This window comes from Cyprinodon tularosa, unplaced genomic scaffold, assembly GCF_016077235.1.
Source record: "Cyprinodon tularosa strain WSP-4 unplaced genomic scaffold, ASM1607723v1 ctg37, whole genome shotgun sequence".
Lineage (NCBI taxonomy): Eukaryota > Metazoa > Chordata > Actinopteri > Cyprinodontiformes > Cyprinodontidae > Cyprinodon > Cyprinodon tularosa.
The window spans coordinates 2,353,358-2,372,441 of record NW_024039085.1 but is presented as its reverse complement, the minus strand read 5'-3'; the positions used below and the strand labels follow the sequence as shown (position 1 = coordinate 2,372,441).

Sequence of the window (19,084 nt, the reverse complement as noted above, 5' to 3'; positions counted from 1 at the left end):
ACTCACTTCTGAACAAAACAGCCCATTTGCATCTCTCTTAATGTTACCACCTTTTTCTTAATGTTCTGTTTAATGTTATCCCACGTATCAGCCAAACACAAAGTAGCAGCTGTTGTGTGTGTATGCATGCTACATTTGTTTTGATTTTGATTTATTAAATGTATCATTTTATTCCACTTTAATACCTAAATAAAACCCTGTTCAGCCAACTTGCTTCAGAAGTCAACCAATAAATAAATAAGGCCCAACTCTATGTAATTAATATGAAAAACGCTGCTTTGTGAAGCTGGCAGTGGTTCATAATCCTATGAGAATCTTGTGTCAACTCATCAATTGTCATTGACATAACAAACATAGCATTTGCAATTATGGGGAGGATGTTCATACGAAAGTATCAGAGGGACATGACTGCTCTAGGCTTCCGTAGAAACAAACCCCAAAGCCTTGTAATACTATTTACAGCAAAAAGTTGCTCCCCAAATCATTGATTTAGCTTAACTTGCATTCAGCCCTTCCTTTTTCTATCATATTCAGTTTTCCTTTTTCTATCACAATTATCTACCTTTGCTTGCTTGTCAGAGATAATTCAATATATGTTATTATTTGTTCGCAATGTGAAAGACTTTTAAAAGAAAAAAATATAAGACAATATTCTATTTGCAAGATCTTGTGTGTGGCTTATTCATTGTTCCAGACAACAAGGGTGCTTTGCTGCCCAGATGGCTCATTACTGTAAATGTCCTTCAGTTTATGTTTTCTTAATAATGAGTCACAAAACCACTGACTCATTCATACAAAAAGTTATTAAGTTTCCCTGTTAAAATAAGTATAAAACAAACAAAAAAATCAACTTCATCCACCAGCTTTTGAAGTCTAAATCCTATCGTGTTTTTTTCTATTCCAAGGCAGATTCATATTAGAAATAACATGACTACCAGATGTGTTGTCTTCAGCACTAATGTGAAAATCTCTACCAATTGATACCAGCAGCAATGGGTCATGTGACAAACACAAACAGAAATCTAAATACAGAGCACAACACTTGATATCCTAACACCAGATGACATGTCATTTTAACTACTGTGCGTGAGAGAACAGTGTGAGCCAGGAAAAGAAATAACATCACCAGTGCTTCAGACTCATGCTTGTGACAGACAAGGACACTACCTTTCTTTTTTTATCCTCCCTGCCTGAGCAGTCTGAAATCCCACTTCCTGGCCTTGGGGATGGCGTGGAGCATTGGGACCAGGAAGGCGAAGAGGTGAAGTCTTTGCTTGGTGGGGCAGGAGAGGGTGTAGGAGTGGCTGAATTGGTGGGGGATGACCAACCAGGAAAAGCTACTGTTTTGTAGCAAGAAGGAGATAGGTTGTGACCTTTCTGAAAAGTCTGAAGTGTGGAAACAGGGCGGCTCCCCTCTGACTTGTCACCCCCAGACTTTGTTGTTTCTTGCAAATCCAACAGAGAGGAACCTGTTTCCAAAGGTGTATTTTGTTCAGGAGCGGGACGCAGAGGAGACGGGAAGCCAGGCTGAGATCTTAGCTGCTGAGACAGCCTTTGGAGCCTTGAGAGAGATGAATTTGGTGGGCAAGTCCATTTCAGAGGCACAGAGTTCTCACGCTCTTTAATAGATTTAGAGGTTGAGGGAATTACCTTTTTGGAGTTATTTGTATGGTCTGTGAGGAGCATGGTAGGGCTTAGCTTTTGCAGCTTAGAAATAAAGCTGTTGGTACAAGCCCTCATGGCAGGTTTTTCATGCCGCACCATGGAAATGGATTTTAAACTTGGGAGCAGAGGTGGGAAGGTTTCAGGGATCGTGTTGCTTTTATTTAGTGGAGGTGAAATTACCAGCTCTCTCCTAAGTTGACTGCTTGTCACCTGAATTTGAGGACCTTCCATGAGGGGTTTGCTTGACTCTGCAGCTAGAGGTGAAGGGTGAAACCTGCTGGGCTCCCAGTTAGCACGGTTTCGACTGTCTACAGAGGTGGGCATAGAGAACCGGGAGGAAATCTCCAGGGGAACAGAGGCCACACTGGAGGCAGCTGAGCATGCATTGCAGACAGACAGAGTCACAGGGTTAACAGGCCAGCAGGGGGTGTAAGGCCTCTGCAGCCCAGAAGACAGCACAGGAAGACGACCTTTTCTAAGTATTGCAGTGAGGAGGGAGAGCCGGGTGAGAGGGGGGCGACGCCGGGAAGGGGGACTTTGCTGACAAGTGGAAGAGGACAGACTGTCACAGGATGAGAAACAGGACTGAGGAGTATGAATCAGACTTGAGCCAGGAGCAAGAACGTGCCTCCTGATCTGAACCACAGAAGGAGAGAAGACTCCAGAGCGGATAGATGAACACTGAGAAACAGTTCTGCTAAAAGAAGTAGGAGAAGCCACAGAGGACGGCTGCATGGAGTACCAACTCCGCTCTTTATCCAAGCCCTCTGAAAGAATGGACTCTCTGGAGGAAGAAGGGGTGGGGAAGAGGTCTGGAGAATTTATGGGACTAGTTCTGTCTTCTGACACAGACACTGTGTTTGCCATGTACCCCAAGCTATGTTCAGAATGCCCAGAGATATCGTAGCACTGCTGCCAGGAACTGCCCCTGCATTTATCAACAACTGTTTCCATAGAGACTGTCGCCGTGGCCTCATGCTTGGGTGTATTTTCAGAACAGGCACTGACTGAAGGAGACTTGGATCCACAGAAGCTTTCATGATCTGGTGGACTATACTAAAAAAATAGATTAGATAGATTTTATTTTCCAATTTTGTCTAAGAATGAATCTAATATAAGATAAGCTAAAACCTCTTGGACATGCAGAATAAAATGTCAGTTACAATTAATTTATACTTGCCTTACTTTCTTATAAATAATCTGTTTACTAAAGATTGCATCCTTAAGGTTCCAATTGAACACATTGTAGCAATATTTCTTCTGTAGATAACTAATCTTGAATGAATAATAAAATAATTCCTTTTCTTTTACTCATTTTAATGTACCTGAGGTTCTTGCTCCAGTTGGATAAGTTTCCGTACTCCTTCCTCATAAACGTCCTTGATAAAGACAATCTCCGCTTTGCAAATGTCTTCCTGTGACATGGCCTCTCCGGTTGTCCTCTCCTGGGACACAGCAATGCTCTGATCAGGGAGAGAGAAAAAACATCTATGTGGACCAGCACTAGTGAAACCCGAGAAGAGCTGAGGTAAGGGCCCAAGCTAATCAGCATGTCAGTCCAAATCCCATGTCTAGATATATGCAGTTCCCAACTCAGTCTGTAGAAATGGCTGTTTTGTTTGAGGCTCGTTTATTGTTTTAACATCCTTAGAAAACACATTTAGATGTGACCTTTCATATATTCTACCTGTTGTCTTCTAGGTCACTTCAAAATGCCCTTGACAGACCATTTGATCTGGCTACGTCAACCTTTAATCCCTTGATAATTAAGTCCCAGACTCTTTAAAATGCTAATGTTTTAAAGAACCTTTGAGTGGAGAAGAATTGTGACAGAATGCCCCTAAAAAAAATTTAAATAATCTCACATACCTTTTTTTATTTTGGTCATTTGAAAGGTCAGCTACCTAACAAAATCATGCAACATTAAGCTGATAAAAGCAAATTTGTGATTTTTGTTAAATATTTATCAGACCTCTACTACTTTAATAAAAATTTTCCTGAGATGAATAACAAGCTGAGATGTTTCCTCAAAAAATTAAAAGTTTTTATTAGATTCTTTCAGTACTATTAAGGTCCAAATTTTTTCACACCTCTAAAAGACTTAAGAGTAACCTTTATATATTACAAATATCTTTCTCCTGCCTTCTATATGGATCTGAAATCTGAATTTGAAAAATATATATCTGGATGGAAGCCGTAGATTAGGTTCATGGCAAACAGAACCTCCAGTCTCATGGAATGCTCCTCACCAAACATTACTCATTCAAATACTCTCATGCCAGCATTTGGAATGGTTTAAAAAAATGCATGCCTCCCACTGAGTAATTTATAAATAACTTTTTTCTTTTTTTTTTTTTGTCCAAATTCATATTTCTATTACATTGATTTATAGGCTCTTTGTATATGAGATATGCATTTACTATTAAAGATGTATATATGTATATAAAATGTTAACATTTCTTTAAAAAAAATCTATTGGAGCTTAGTTTTTCAACGTGGGATTCACAAAGGTACTGCAGGGGATGTCATTAAGATTTTTATTCATAAGCTTGTGCCAGTTCACTTGCCACCATCTTCACTAATATCTTAATCAAGCCTGTGTGAGATTCCCTTATGCTTTAAAATGCTGCATCATCATCTTGGTCTCCTAGAAACACACTGGGTACAGGGTAAAATCAGTACAGGTCATTTCCCCTGATGGAATCACCTATAGGTTCCATGCAGTTTGCTCACCAAGCAAACAAGTCTGCAGGTGATGCAGTCAACCTGGGACCATATTTTATCCTGTACCCCTTTGAAAAACCACAATATACACCACAATCATGTTTGTGGACTTCAGCTCAGCCTTCAACATTGTCAGTCCTGAAGAGCACCAAGCTCATAATGCCTGCTTTAGCGGATCATCAGCAGAGACTCCTGCACATGGGGTGTGTTCTTCCCCCATGGTTCTCTCCGCATACAAATGACTGCACTGCAATGGACTGCACCTGAATTTTGCAGACATGCCTAGTCATCGGTCATCCATGTCATGGTAACCACAAAACAGGCTTAGATCAGAAACAACCAGACTTTCGCTTAGTTTTCCTGAAAACATTTTGACACTTAGCATCACCATTGGCTCAAATGTTTTTATTCATGATGAAAATTACCCTAAAAACATAGAAATTCATTCATTGGGAGCCTCTTGAATAACCATGAATCAGACAAATAAAAGGCCTATAGAATGAGAACTTCAGAATGAGAACTTCTAGAAAAAATAGAAAGTTTGTTGCTGGATGGCTTTCAATTGTAGGTTACTGTTAATTATTTTCAATCAATATCATACTAAGGATTAAAAAATGTAAATTTATGCAATTACTAAAAAAATGAAAAGCTGCAAGATAAACATATTGTGATATTTACATTGTTCTTAAAGAGTCTTGAAAAACTAATTTGAATTTTGTTCAAAATGTTGCTGCCCAATGTGCATTTCTTTTCTAAAATCCGAGTAACTTCAAATATCAGAGCATTAGAAAAAGCAAAAAGACATTTTCAAAGATATCTGCCTTTGTGCTTTCACCTCAAGTAATTTAGACAGCTGAAGGCAATCTGCGATTTACAAAAGACCAAGGACAAAGAGGAAGAACACACTCTAATTTAAAGTGGCATAGTCATTTGACAGAGAATTCATACACTTGTGCTACAAAGCTCTTGCTGGTGACTTGACTGCAAATTCATAAGCGGAACTTGAGAGTGCTATTTCTGAACTTTACTATGAATTCAGGAGGTTCTGGGTACAAAAACCTTATTATATATATATATATATATATATATATATATATATATATATATATATATATATATATATATATATATATATATATATATATATATATATATATATATATATATATATATATATATATATATATATATATATATATATATTATCTCCATGGATTCCTGAACCTCTTAAAGTATTTCTTGGTAGTTATTTCTAGTACACTGTGACTTTTGCCTTTGTTTGAACCTTGTGTCATGCATTGTGTTAGATCTTCTGTGTAGGAGACATCATTCTCTTGATGTTCTTGTATACAAACTTAATTATGCTCTGGTCAGGGAAGTGCAAACATCAAGGAAGAACCCTGAACTTGATTCCTCTGAAGAATTCCTCAGTGAATTGATGGTTAAGATAGTGTTTCTTTAAAGCAGGCAGACTTTCTTGATGCTTAGATTTTCAACAGTGGGGTGTTCACAATTGTATAGCATTGTATAGCATTGCTTTTGGCAGAAAAAAAATATCTCTATCTGGAGCTATTTTTATGCTTACAGTTAGGCTTATCTTATCATTTTACAGTCATAAAACCAAGTCCAAAAATATATTAGACTTACAACAAAAGCACATTTGGTACACAAACCACAGAACCAAGACTTTTGTTGTTTGTTTGCATTTTTTTAAGAACAAACAAAACAACTATCCTCATTTATGTGTTTGATGAATTTAGTGCTATGCTCAATGTGACTTCCTAAAGGCTTACCAATCCTTGGGGGGTATAACATTGCAGTAATTTCATAAAGTAATAGGGTCATTCCCCCACCCTTTAGTAAAAAAATGCTTTGAAGTCAACATCAGGGAGCCTGCAAGCTGACTTCAGGCATCCAGCACTGAGGTGCCATTCTGATGTCTATGTTGGATAAACATCTATTAGCAATCCTTCACCTTAGGGGGCCAACACCTGCCCTGTGGAAAGGTTATTTTTAATGTTGCAATGCACTTTAACATTATCTGTACATATCCTTGTGCCCTGATAAAATAAAACGGAAAAAAAAATTAAAAAGAAATTGTATGATGCTTGTTTCTGTTAATATCTAATTTCTGTTTTAAAATGTCATGCTTCTAAATGTTCACATGATTTGTAGCATTGCATCTAATTGGACTTCTGAGGTCACTTTTGAAAAATCTTTGATGTTCGAACCTCACATAGCCAGAGATATCTGAATATGGTTAAAATTTTCTCAATTTAAAATGGAATATCTCAACATTTGATTGGTGGATGATGCAACTGAGATGTAATTTTCGCACAAAAATGTACTTATTCTCAATATGATGCTTCAATACTTTTGGTGGAGGTTAACCAAGGTTTGGAAGTATGTTTCTGGAAAGGTTTTAGCCTTTACTCCGAAAGTTCACGTTTGAGGTCAAACAGTGGCCGTTTTTAAGAGAAAACAAAAGAGACAAACAAAGAGAATCAGCTCCTCCAAATCCGAGGCCATGGTTCTCGACCGGAAAAAGGTGGCATGTCCCCTTCGGGTTGGAGGGGAGTCCTTGCCTCAAGTGGAGGAGTTCAAGTATCTTGGGGTCCTGTTCACGAGTGAGGGAAGAATGGAGCGGGAGATCGATAGACGGATCGGTGCGGCTGCTGCAATAATGCGGACGCTGCACCGGTCTGTCCTGGTGAAGAGAGAGCTGAGCGAAAAGGCAAAGCTCTCAATTTACCGGTCGGTCTACGTTCCTACCCTCACCTATGGTCATGAAATTTGGATCATGACCGAAAGAACGAGATCCCGGATACAAGCGGCTGAAATGAGCTTTCTCTGCAGGGTGGCTGGGCTCTCCCTTAGAGATAGGGTGAGGAGCTCGGTCATTCGGGAGAGGCTCAGTGTAGAGCCGGTTCTCCTCCACATCGAGAGGAGTCAGTTGAGGTGGCTCGGACATCTTCTTCGGATGCCCCCTGGACGCCTCCCTCGGGAGGTGTTCCAGGCATGTCCCACCGGGAGGAGGCCCAGGGGACGGCCCAGGACACGCTGGAGAGACTATGTCTCTCGGCTGGCCTGGGAGCGTCTAGGGCTTCCACCAACAGAGCTGGAGGAGATGTCTGCGGAGAGGGAAGTCTGGGAGTCTCTGCTTAGTCTGCTGCCCCCGCGACCCGGTTCCGGATAAAGCGGGAGACGACGAGTACGAGTACGAGTACGAGTGGCCGTTTTTACAAAAAACTTCAAGAAGGGATTGAGCTATGTATTTTATTTTTGAAAAGGTCAAGGTTGACAAAAGTAACTCTGTCCTTTTGTCAACCTTGACTCAGCAGACTTGAATGGGGATAGCTGGCTAGCAGACTGAGGGAGGAATATAATGCTGACGTCTAAGATGGGTGAATAACAAAACAACGTCCAAAAACATGAAAAATACAGAGAAATATTTGTTACAAGAGAATGAAGATGACATGCAGGGGCGTGCACACATAGACACTAGGTGGTGCTAAAGCACTAGGAAGTTTGCCCTCTATCAAAGAAAATGCCCTTTTGAAACTCGTTTTTTTTTATTATTATTATTAATATTATTAAGATTTTACTGAGGTCGGTTTTGAAATGATCTTTTGAAAACCTGAGCCATTAAAAACGACTGAAACAATGCCCCGAAATGACCGACCTACTTGCGCACACCCGACCAGCCTCTCTCTCTTCCTTTGTCACGTGAACTCGCTCGGTCGCCTGCAGGGCATGCCAGATGCGCAGCATCATAGCAGTTTTCAGATAGCCGGAACGGTCGCTGACAGGCTGCTTCTCCCGTGCCCCATTAGCCAGGTAATATACAGATCAAGCAGAATCATTTTGTTGAGCATTAAAATGTCTCATTCAGCAGCACCAAACACGCATTTTGCCGACTGGTCACCAGATAAACTAGTTGTCTCCTTGTAAGATGCTATTTTACTTTTTATATTTTGTATCCATATTTTTTATCTTAAGTGTATACATTAGTCTATTTTATTGCATGACGTATACCCACAGTTTTTAGATATTTTTATAATTTTATTTACCTATTCCATATTATATGTTTCATGTTGCACGATTGTACCATAAAAAATTCCTAGTTTGTGAACTCCTTCACTAACAATGGCAATAAACCTGATTCTGATTCTGAAAGTTTTACACTGTAGCCCAAGTCAATGACAGATAATGTGAGGACGACCACATAGGCTACAAATTATTTTGGTAGAGTTTGCAATTGCAAATCTACGGAAGAGGATTAGGGCCACTGAAAAAAAAAAAAATAAGTTAACTGATTTTTAAATTTTATTTCAGTTTAGTATGGGAAAAAAGTCAGAATGCTGACTTTAATCTCATAATTCTAACTTTTTTCTCATAATTCTGACTTTTTGCTGAGAATTCTGACTTTTTGCTCAGTATTCTGACTTTAATCTCAGAATTCTGACAATAAAAAAGTCAAAATTCTGACTTTTTTCCCATGTTAAACTGAAATAAAATTTAAAAATCAGTTAACTTTTTTTTTTTTCAGTGGTCCTAATCCTCTTCTGTACAAATCTATGTGTTAAGACAAACGTTTTCTGTTGTATAGGTTTTGTTAGGCAACATAAATTAACACATTTTGGTCTCTTTATTGTCTTAATTGTATATTGATTTAGTAATTGCAGCACAATGCCAAGAAAGGAGGGTTAATCATATTGAAAAATCTTAAAAGCTGTTCACATTTTATTTTTAAGTGGTTTGTGCAGCAGGTATTAAAATAGCTATTATTTTGTAGGCTACCATAAGTCATATCCACGTGACAAGACTTCCAGTCATGTTGCCCTAATAGCCCATTATTTAAACTAATGTGGCATATTTATTAAAGGTAATATTATTATTATTATCATTATTATTATTGTCATGATGGTTATTATTAATATATTGTAGCCAGTCACAGCAGGGAAGCTCTATACCATCAACATATAACAGGACAGGAGATGAGGAAGAGTTCAGGGAAGACACAGAGACAGAAAAAGACCAGGATGAGGGAGAACAGATGGGTGAGGGAAAACAGGGAGATGAGCCAGATGAAAGAAGTATGCTTTAGTCTGTTCTGTTGGTGATGTGACTTTTTTCCATTGAAAACTCACGTTTAGAGAATGTTACAAATAAAAGTCAAATTTCATTCAACATGCGTTTATTTTTTTTTATAATTAAGTGTTACACGTGCGCTAAAAAGTGCCCTCCCCCCCTCCTGAGCACCTGCCCCCCAAAATGTCTGTGCACGCCTCTGATGACATGTATAAAAGTACTTAACCAGCCAACAACAAAATTGGTACAAAGTTTAATGCACTGAACTCTTAAACCATTATCGTTTTGAAAATGTAATGGCAAACAGAAAAAAATCCGGATCATATTTTAAGTGCCAAAACTCTAACAATGAGCTTATTTTGCTAATATTATGCAAATGCTTTGTAAAAGAGGCTACTGATCCTCAATTAGCTTCCCCTGGCTTGCACTCAGGGCTCCAATTCATTATGATGCTTTTTGTCTAGTTGGTGTGAGGACTCTCAGGAGGTCACTCAGATTGTTCTGCTTCAAGCTCACTCATCCATGATTTCTGCAATGGTTTGGGGTCATGCTGCAACAAGAGAGTAAAATTATCTTAAATGTCTAGGGTAGCTGAAGCATACTGAAGATATTTTTACTAAATTTAAGATGCTTAATCCCCCCTATAAAAAACCCCACAGTGTAAACCCAGCTGCACCAAACTTTACTCTTACAAAAGTAAAATCATGTAAGCATGATTTTATTTTCATTTATAGACATACATAAGTGCTGATTATCTCAGACTGGAGTGTAGCTGCTCAGCCATGGTAACCCAGTTCATAAAGCTTTTTTGGTATAGTTCTAGAGCTAATTTAAAGCACAAATGAAGTTTGCAGGTTTGTAGTTACTGACTCTGAGAAAATTCTTGAGCTCACTGAGCATTATGCACCCAGCATCCCCTGACACGTTTCTGTGATCTTATGTAGCAAACCATTTAATAAGACAATTCTTGCTGTCTCCAGTTGCTGGAAATTTGTATTATATCTATTTAGCTGTTGATAGGTTGCACATTATCAAAGCAAAAACCTAAAAATTCATTGGGGTTCTAAAAGGAATGCATTCTTTCACAAACTGTGGAAGAAGTCAGTGCACCTAGATACTGAGTGTTTACAACTGTAGTCATGCCACTGAAAGGAACATCTGGGCATGATGATATGGAGGAGTGAGTTAATGCTTTTAGCAATAAAATGTGTAAGTATATTCCTACAACTCTTTTTATTTAATGGGTGTGACACAATTGGCATATCAAAAGCTTCTGCAGTAGGTAAATTTATTCTTCCCATTTTTCCCTAAAGATGAGGTATAAATGGAGGTGCCTTTCTACAACGCTATAGGAAAGTGAGATTGATTACTCCCCCTTAGCAAAGAAATTTAATCCTGAAGCTCCTTACATGATTAATCACTTCAGAGGAAAATCTTTTCACACAGGTGACAGTTGCAGAAATAGATTTTCTGCCTCATGAACCTTTTTGGGTTGGAGCATTATTTTTCTATTTTCAGAAAAATATCAGCCCAGCATGTTTTGTGTGTTGTTTTTTTTGTTTGTTTTTTTTTTGTAATCTGCTTGCTGAAAAGCAGCATGTTAATAATTATTTTGATCACCTTCATACTTTGGCAGCGAGGACTTGGATCACCGCCATCTGGATCTGCCCACAGCAAAACGAGCGTAGCAAACCGCAGCACTGTTTCTCTGTATTTCTTTCAATCTAAGTTGAGCTCTGTAGTGATGTATGTGCAAAAAACAACAACTTAAATTTTAAAAATTTTGCTGATCACTCTTTTGAACCTGAACAGTTGAATAACAGGTTCTAAAACAAGTCTTCTAAAGTCTTACTTTGTTACCCTTTAGGTCTGCACTGCTGCAGCTTCTGTACCTTATCTGATTTTCCTTTTAGGGTTTCAGACCTCTCATCCTTGGCAAGAATGCTTTCAACTGGAAGCTTGTGCACCAGAGGCACAAAGGTGAAAACTGCAGGCTTAGCGGGCATCCCTGTTGAAACCTGCAAACGCAAGAACAAAAAAAATATTTAATTATTATTTTTACTGAGACTAACACAAAATATCAACTTGCAATTAATGCTGACTGCAATACAATAGATGTTCTTGCCATTACGAAAGTTTCAGGACAGGTTAAGGTTGAGGGTTATGTAACTATTCCTTACTGCTGATGATCTATCATTACTTAGATACACACACCCTCAACACACCGCACCCACAAACACTTGAGTTAATTAAGAACTATGCGGTTCAAAGCTATGACACACCCAGATTCAGGGAAAGGATTTAACTGAGGTCAAATCAATTCATGTTCTCCTCAAGCCAAGTTTTAAAATAAAAAATGAACATTCAAATTTAAATTAAAAATCCATGTACTTCTTTGCTGTCATTTGACACAACATAGCATTTAGATTAAGTAATTGGAAGTGTTTTTAAACTGAAACACTGTGAAGAAAAGGGTGAAAGAAGTTGTTTTTTGGTACGTATGAGTTTAATGTGACAGAATCTTTACCAATACAGCATTTTTATCCTTAATGCCAAAACACAAAGTTAAAGATAAATACAAACACACCGTGTTAAAGATGAGGAAGTACAGTCAAGTATAAAAAAGTAATAAAAGTACTGGTCCAAATAGTAGGCTGTAAAGACTGTATTCCCTTAGGACTTTTATAGGTCATTCCATCCCCACGTGAAAATAATCCATATCAGAATAATCAATACTATAAAACCGATATTCTTAGATAAATATTTATGTCACAATCGATAGAAATGGAGTAGCTCAGGATCGAATGTGCAAGCCTCTTCTGAATAAGTGCTGAAAAATGGCCAGCAAGTCTACAAAATCGCCTTGTTTGCCTCTTCAGTCAAATTAGCAGCTTTGCCTGAAGCTTACAGAAGCTGACCAGAAACTAATAAGAGCCTCTGGCAACCTGATTGAAGTTCATCAGCATGATAGAAAAATTAGCAAAAAAACAGAAAGTGAAAAAGACTCTTGATGAATGCATTTGTATGGACCACATATGTTTTTTCCTCCAGTACATTAACACCACAAATGTTTCTATTTTGCTACAAGGGAAGGATTCTTAACTATAATTTTATTCCAAATGGGTCCTAGCTTGCCTACTAATTTTTGGTTTTGGACTAATTAGGACTTAATTATGATTAAATAGAACACTATGCTTTCAAACATGTTGCCCTCTCTTCAACTCAAGTATTTTTATGTTTTGAGGAAATTGCATAGTCTTATGCGCACAAGGCTGAGGGAGTATTTTGTCTTTGTCGTGATGCTAATTGTAGTGAAGTTGTATGATATTGTAAAATAATTTATTGGCTATTGTATATGTACTATATATTGTATATTGAGTGTTTCTAACATTCAATATACAAGTCAGTCAAGAGAGGTTCTTTAAAAAATTATATATAAAAATAAAAAAAAGCTACAAATTATTCTAAAAGAACAAGTCATTTGACTGGTCTGCTAACAATGTTCCCCTTTCTGTAAAGTTATAAAACCAAACTCTTCAGAATAAGTCAGACAAAACAAATGTTTTAAAAACTTTAGGATCTGCAAAAAAAGAGAAAAAATACAGGCAAAAACTTGTGGCATTGGAAATGGAATTAAAATTTCAAAAACCATATTTGAATTGCCTATAGCGAATATTTATATGCAAAATTCAGAAGTAATTGTAGTAGTTTGAAAGTGAAGTAAAGTAAAGTAAAAATAATAAAACCTTTATGTATCTAAAATTCCCATTTTGTGGGTGGACCCTGAGATAGACCAGAGTAATTGAACAGAGATTCCTATTATGTTAAATGAATAGCAGCAATTTTTTCCAGTTTGCATTAAATGTATTACACAAAAAGGAAGCATCAGGTAAATAAGTGTCATTGTATATACATGCGTATGGGGGTTTTCCTATCCTGTAATATATAAATGGCTGCTTTTGTGGGACACTGGCAGAGCTCCCATGGTTTCAAGACATAAGGGGAATACTGAAAATGCAAAACCTGTTGCACACTATACTAATCAAGTGTATTAACAGCAACAAGTAGCCCAGCTGTAACTGTTAGCCTCTCATTTCTTTACCACACACTTCTTGTGCTTGTCATAGATTAAATGCATGTTTCAGTTTCAAATATTAATTACATTTGTTATTTAGCTTCACGTCAATAAATTCTTTTTCAATGTGGTGAACTTCACTTTCAAACTATTGAATATTGCATCTACAGATGTGCATTTCAAATTTAAGTTTCTGATTGTAGAGGTTTCTGCCCATAGGAAAAACTCAACTAATTTCAAAGTGAAAATAAAGCCGAAAAAACAGTCATGAATGTTTTTCATAAAACCTGAAAGTTATACTTTATTTGATTCCTTACACTATACCCATCCATTTTATAGTGTCTTTGACCCAAGAAGACAAAGTTCCTTCTTTCCTTTCAAAGAAAGGAATTAAATCATTTTATTCAGTCATCTTGACAGGTTATATACTCCGAAATAGATCTGTTCCATCAAATTCTGACTTTTCACATTTAGAATCCATACGATTCCCACATCCAAAGCAAAATAAATAGTTTAGAAAACTTTCTCTTGTTTTCTTATAAATTCTGGACACCCAAGAGGAGACAATCCTTATTTCATTGTAGGGCATCTTGGGTTATTCAAGCATCATATAAATTAAAATATAATGAAAAAATAATATGTCTCACTAAAAAACTACTCATATATTTACTAGCAGAGCAAATAAAAGTACTGCATTTCAAAGTTAGCTGATAAAAAAAAGTTTGTTTTTTTATAATTGCTTTTTTTTTAGGAAAAACGTATGCAATGTACTATAACATGTTTACAATACATTTTCTTATAACAGAGATGAATGGCTTCGCTGACGTAGTTTTTTATCCAGAAGATTTGTTTTTAGGGTCAAACTATGTAAATATTCTAAAGCCCGCAAGAAACTGCTCTGAGCATTATGAGAACATCAGAGATTCACAATCATTGGGCAACTTTTTATTCATGTTTGCAGTTCCAGGGGCTTTTTTCTGCTTTATTAAACAATAAGATCTTATATTTTCAAACTATTATTTTGCTTTGAAGCTGATTTTCCTATTTTCAAATAATATTTTTACTTTGAAGGTCCACCCACTAGAGCCATTTCAGGGAGCATTCTTTATTTTTATGCAATTTAATTCAGTCCTTTTGAAGTTGAGCTTTTAGCCCAATTGTCTTTCAGTTAGAGCTTGTTATCCAAGACAGTCAAATTGTTATACTACTTTGGTTCAGAAACCCCAATAATACAAAGTAAAACCTTATGTCAACCTCTACACCGACAATACAAGGATCCCATTTTACTAAATTAGAAAATTATCTTTCAGTTTTATGTGGAATTATTTGTTTGCATGTCCAAACAATGGAATGGGGAGTGTGGGTCCATAGTAAAAAATAGGCTTAGGATCTACTGTAAGGTTTAACATTATGTGCATTGCATGATTTTGAATGAATTAATCATTAAAGAATGAATAACTTTATTTCAGACAATCAATTGCAAATTTAGAGTATACAAACAACTAGTGGCTAGCTAGCTCAAGTGGTAAGTCACCCATCCTGCAAACAAGAGGCCTGGGTTTGTATCCCAGCTCGGGGGAATGAACTGCCAGTGTGGGTCTTTAGGCAAGACCCTTCACTGCTTTGGGGAGTGGTGGCTAGTGGTTAGGGCGTTGCACTTGGAAGGTTCTGAGTTCAAGCCTCACTGCCACAGACTGCCACTCTGGCTCCCTGAGCAAAGACCTTTAACCCCACACTGCTACCCAGGTGTCGCACAATGGCAGCCCATGGGTTAAAAGGTAAAGAGTTAATTTCCCTCTGTACTTGTTACAGTGTAAGGACAACAAAACGATGAAGAAAAAAAAAACACTATTTATGAGTAATTACATTACAAGTTTTTTTTAAGTCTGAAAAGAGTTAAAAAGAAGTGAAACTTTCTTTTAACAGTCCTTAACATTAACAATCATCCCAATTCCTACTTAACATCTGAGTCTGTACTCCAAAAGTCCATTAAAACATGAAACAAATAAGAAAAGAGAATAATTAGTCGCTAGTATTCTAATATGCTAATAAACCCAGAGAAAGTGGTTATATGCAGACAGAGATGGCTCACTTTCCGTACTTGAGTAAAAGTACAGATACTTGTGTTAAAAAATACTCTGGTAAAAGTGGAAGTACTGATTAAACTTCTTTACTCAAGTAAAAGTAACAAAGTACAGGCTTGTAAATTTACTTAAAGTATAAAAGTAAAAGTAGAAACCACTGTTTTCATGCCGTTGCCTACATTTTAGATGGATGTCTGCCAATAGGACTAGATTTCCGTTGTCTTCATTTCCAATCATCTCGTCGTCCATACTAATCTAATCCATGCTAACACCACCGCCACCAAGCTGCAATGATTTGCCGCGAATGAATACCACCGAATCTGTTGATTCATCTTGTAGTGGTGCGTCAAATGCAACGTAGATTCCCATCCAATTAGATTGAATTTGGTATTGATGACGTGAAAAATAATAACGGTAACTCCACTGAAATGATTCAAAACTAAAGTAACGAGCCAATTTTTAAAAATGTAAGGAGTAGAAAGTACAGATATTTGTGTAAAAATGTAAGGAGTAGAAGTAAAAAGTCGCCATAAAAATAAGTAGTAAAGTAAAGTAAAAATATCAGAAAAATCTACTTGAGTACAGTAACGAAGTATTTGTACTTCGTTACTTCCCATCTCTGTATGCAGACGATGTGGCTTGTGAACCACACTTTAACATCTCCTATCCAACCAAATTCTCTGATACACATGCTGATTCCACAGAAAGAAATACTTTCATAATAAATTCCCATCATATTTTGATTTATAGCAGGTAACAATGTCTCAGATTTTTTAATTGCAAATGGAAAAGTGTAATTTTTGTGTCTCTAATGGTATAAAAATGAAAGTAAGTCTTTATTTTAGAAAATACATTATAAAGTACAGATCATGAAAAACCTTAATACTGTAAAACGTAAATGTATTTGGTTACTGTACACTCCTCACTCTTTGAAAGGTTTGTAATGCACATTTTTTAGTATTCAAAAATGACTCCACTGAATATTTTGTGCTTATTGACTGTTGTTTTTAAGAACACCTCAAGTAAATACTGTATATATGCTCATTAATAGTTCTCTAATGGAAACTGAAACTTACAAATGGTGTTGCACAAGAATAATAAGAAGGTGAGACTGGGCAGGATAACAGGCAGACTTGATGGAGAAACAGAAAGCAGGGGATTGGATAGAGTTGGAGAATGACAAATAACCTGAGGAGTTATCAGGGGAAATGTGGAGCTATTGAGGTAGAGGGAAGGCCGTGCAGCTGAATGATAGACCAGTTAACACAAGGAAGCTGAACCACAGAACATATAGACAATTGACAAAGGGGAAAAGGGAATTACTAAACTGAATAAAAACAATAAAATACACAACAAACAGAACACAAGAAAGCTGATACAAGAAACAAACTACAAGGGCAAAACCTGGTAGATCATAAAATAAACTAGGAAATTAGAAAACAAAAACAGAAATACAATGCATAAAAATAAAGATGAAACTAGACCCTATTTATTTCATACTATTCTTTTGAAATTTTAGTGGAAGTTTTTATAAAGGAATGAACTTACTTTAATCTGATCAAATTTTGCATTAAGGAACAGTGATTAAATATCTTTCTTTTTGTTATTCAAACCATAAGGGCTCTATCATCATTATTATGTTTTGATAAGGAGAGTGAACTGACCCAGAGATTACATCCTCCATCAATGGAAATGAGATGGTTTTTTTATTAATAAGAAAAGCTTAATTTTAACAGCTATGAGTTTTGAGAAATTCTATAACTACTTATCTGCATAACTGATTAGATCTATGACCTACCAGGATGCAATAAAGGGATATCCAGCGGCTAAATGTGAGTTTGATTTGTTTGTGTATATACTGTATAATGCAGTAAAACAACCAGTTTATCCATTTGATTTAACAGATGTCATTAAGTCAGACACACAAAAATTGATGTTGGGATTAATGGCATTATATAATAACATTGTTAATAACTGCAATAGTTTTTTATTGAAAAAGTAATCTAATTACATTTTACATATTGGTAAGGGCGCTATTTACTTAAAATCTAAAATAGCATGTCAACTCAGTCAAGCAAATTGTTGTCTTAAGTGTACTCTCTCTGCTGTGGGGAGACATTTTACACCTCTGCACAAACATGGAGCTGAAATAGACATACATGATGCAGATTGCTGTATGGAGCTGATAGAGGCATACATGACCCCCAACCCGACTGGCTTAGGAGCCACTAATTGGATGGATGTTAAGCATGTCTTTACACAGGCTCTTTCCAAACACCTGGAATTGTAGCTCCTACCTCCTGTTCCTAGCTCCTATCCCATTACATAAGAACACTATCCAGGCTGGGAAAGGAACTCCGGGTAGGAAATCTTAATAATATCAGATTATAAAATTGTATTAATTCTCAAACAACATCAGTCTCCTCACTATTACTTACTTAAAAAAAAATCTGTCACTCCTTTATTTTTTTTATTATCATTGTTTTTTCCAAATACTCATCCAGATGAATCCACAGTTTTACTTTATGCACTGAGATACACAGCAGGACCTTTTGAAATCCTACTTCCTTCTTTTGTTTTTATTGCCTGATCTTAAAAATCAAGAACTCTGTCAAAGTAACTTGCAATCTGTTCTTTTTTTATTTAAAGATAACTAATAAAATCTTTAAATTAACTTTTAGTTTCTAAATATTTCAATAATTGTTTATTTGTTTAATCTAAATCCAAGAATGTGTCCTTTATAGTAAAACTATCCACTTTCTTGACAATTACAATTTTGGCCCTTTGAAAAATTAGAAAAGCTGTCTCCATCTGTCAAAAGTAATTCATACATTGGGAATACCTTAGATATATATTTCTTTTGTTATTTTCTAGTTTTTTTAGTAACTATGCCACACTTGACAGCTTAAGAAAAAAATCAGGTGATTAGTTCTGACCTTAGATGAACATACTTTATTTGATCAGCTTCCTTAGTTCATTCATAGGTTATTTCATAGGAAAAATATTTATTGGTATTTTATCAGTTAAAAGACCTGTTGTATTTGAACCCCACTAAGAAATGCCTCTTCAGTGTAGTTAATACAAATGTTATGAAATAAAGTAACATTAGTACTAATAATTCTCGGGTTTGATGATTATTTACCAGATTCAAACTTCTGCTCAAAATCTGAGGGGATTTTGATTCAATCAAAATTGAAATCTCTACATATGAACTACCTTTTCCTTTGAAGTAATCAATCAACAAGATATTCACATCTCTCTCTGAAATGTTCTAATCTTGAGCCTGGTGTTTTGTTTATACAAGTTCCAAAAATTTTCCTTGAATTTTTCTTTTCCATTTCATCAAAAGCAAATAATATGCATTGTTTTTTAAATCTCAAGGAACTTCAGACAGACAATGCAAAACACCCACTTTTGTCCTTTACTTTAATTATATAAACAAGAT

General features: G+C 36.3%; 1 protein-coding gene across 8 annotated transcripts in view; it reads right to left on the bottom strand.

Annotated features, from left to right (window-relative positions):
* LOC119790652 (muscular LMNA-interacting protein) overlaps positions 1-19,084 on the bottom strand; it is a 65,314-nt gene that overhangs the window by 29,641 nt on the left and 16,589 nt on the right. For 5 of the 8 annotated variants that reach the window (XM_038296282.1, XM_038296279.1, XM_038296275.1 and 2 more), the window contains exons 2-4: positions 11,373-11,498; positions 2,991-3,128; positions 1,168-2,721 (exon numbers count right to left, since the gene is read on the bottom strand). In XM_038296282.1, coding sequence (XP_038152210.1) covers positions 1,168-2,721; positions 2,991-3,128; positions 11,373-11,486 — 1,806 coding nt within the window. In that variant the 5' untranslated portion in view covers positions 11,487-11,498. Of the gene's footprint in view, positions 1-1,167; positions 2,722-2,990; positions 3,129-11,100; positions 11,125-11,372; positions 11,499-19,084 lie in introns of those variants that run through there. The other 3 variants (XM_038296280.1, XM_038296281.1, XM_038296278.1) reach the window with 3 other exon arrangements.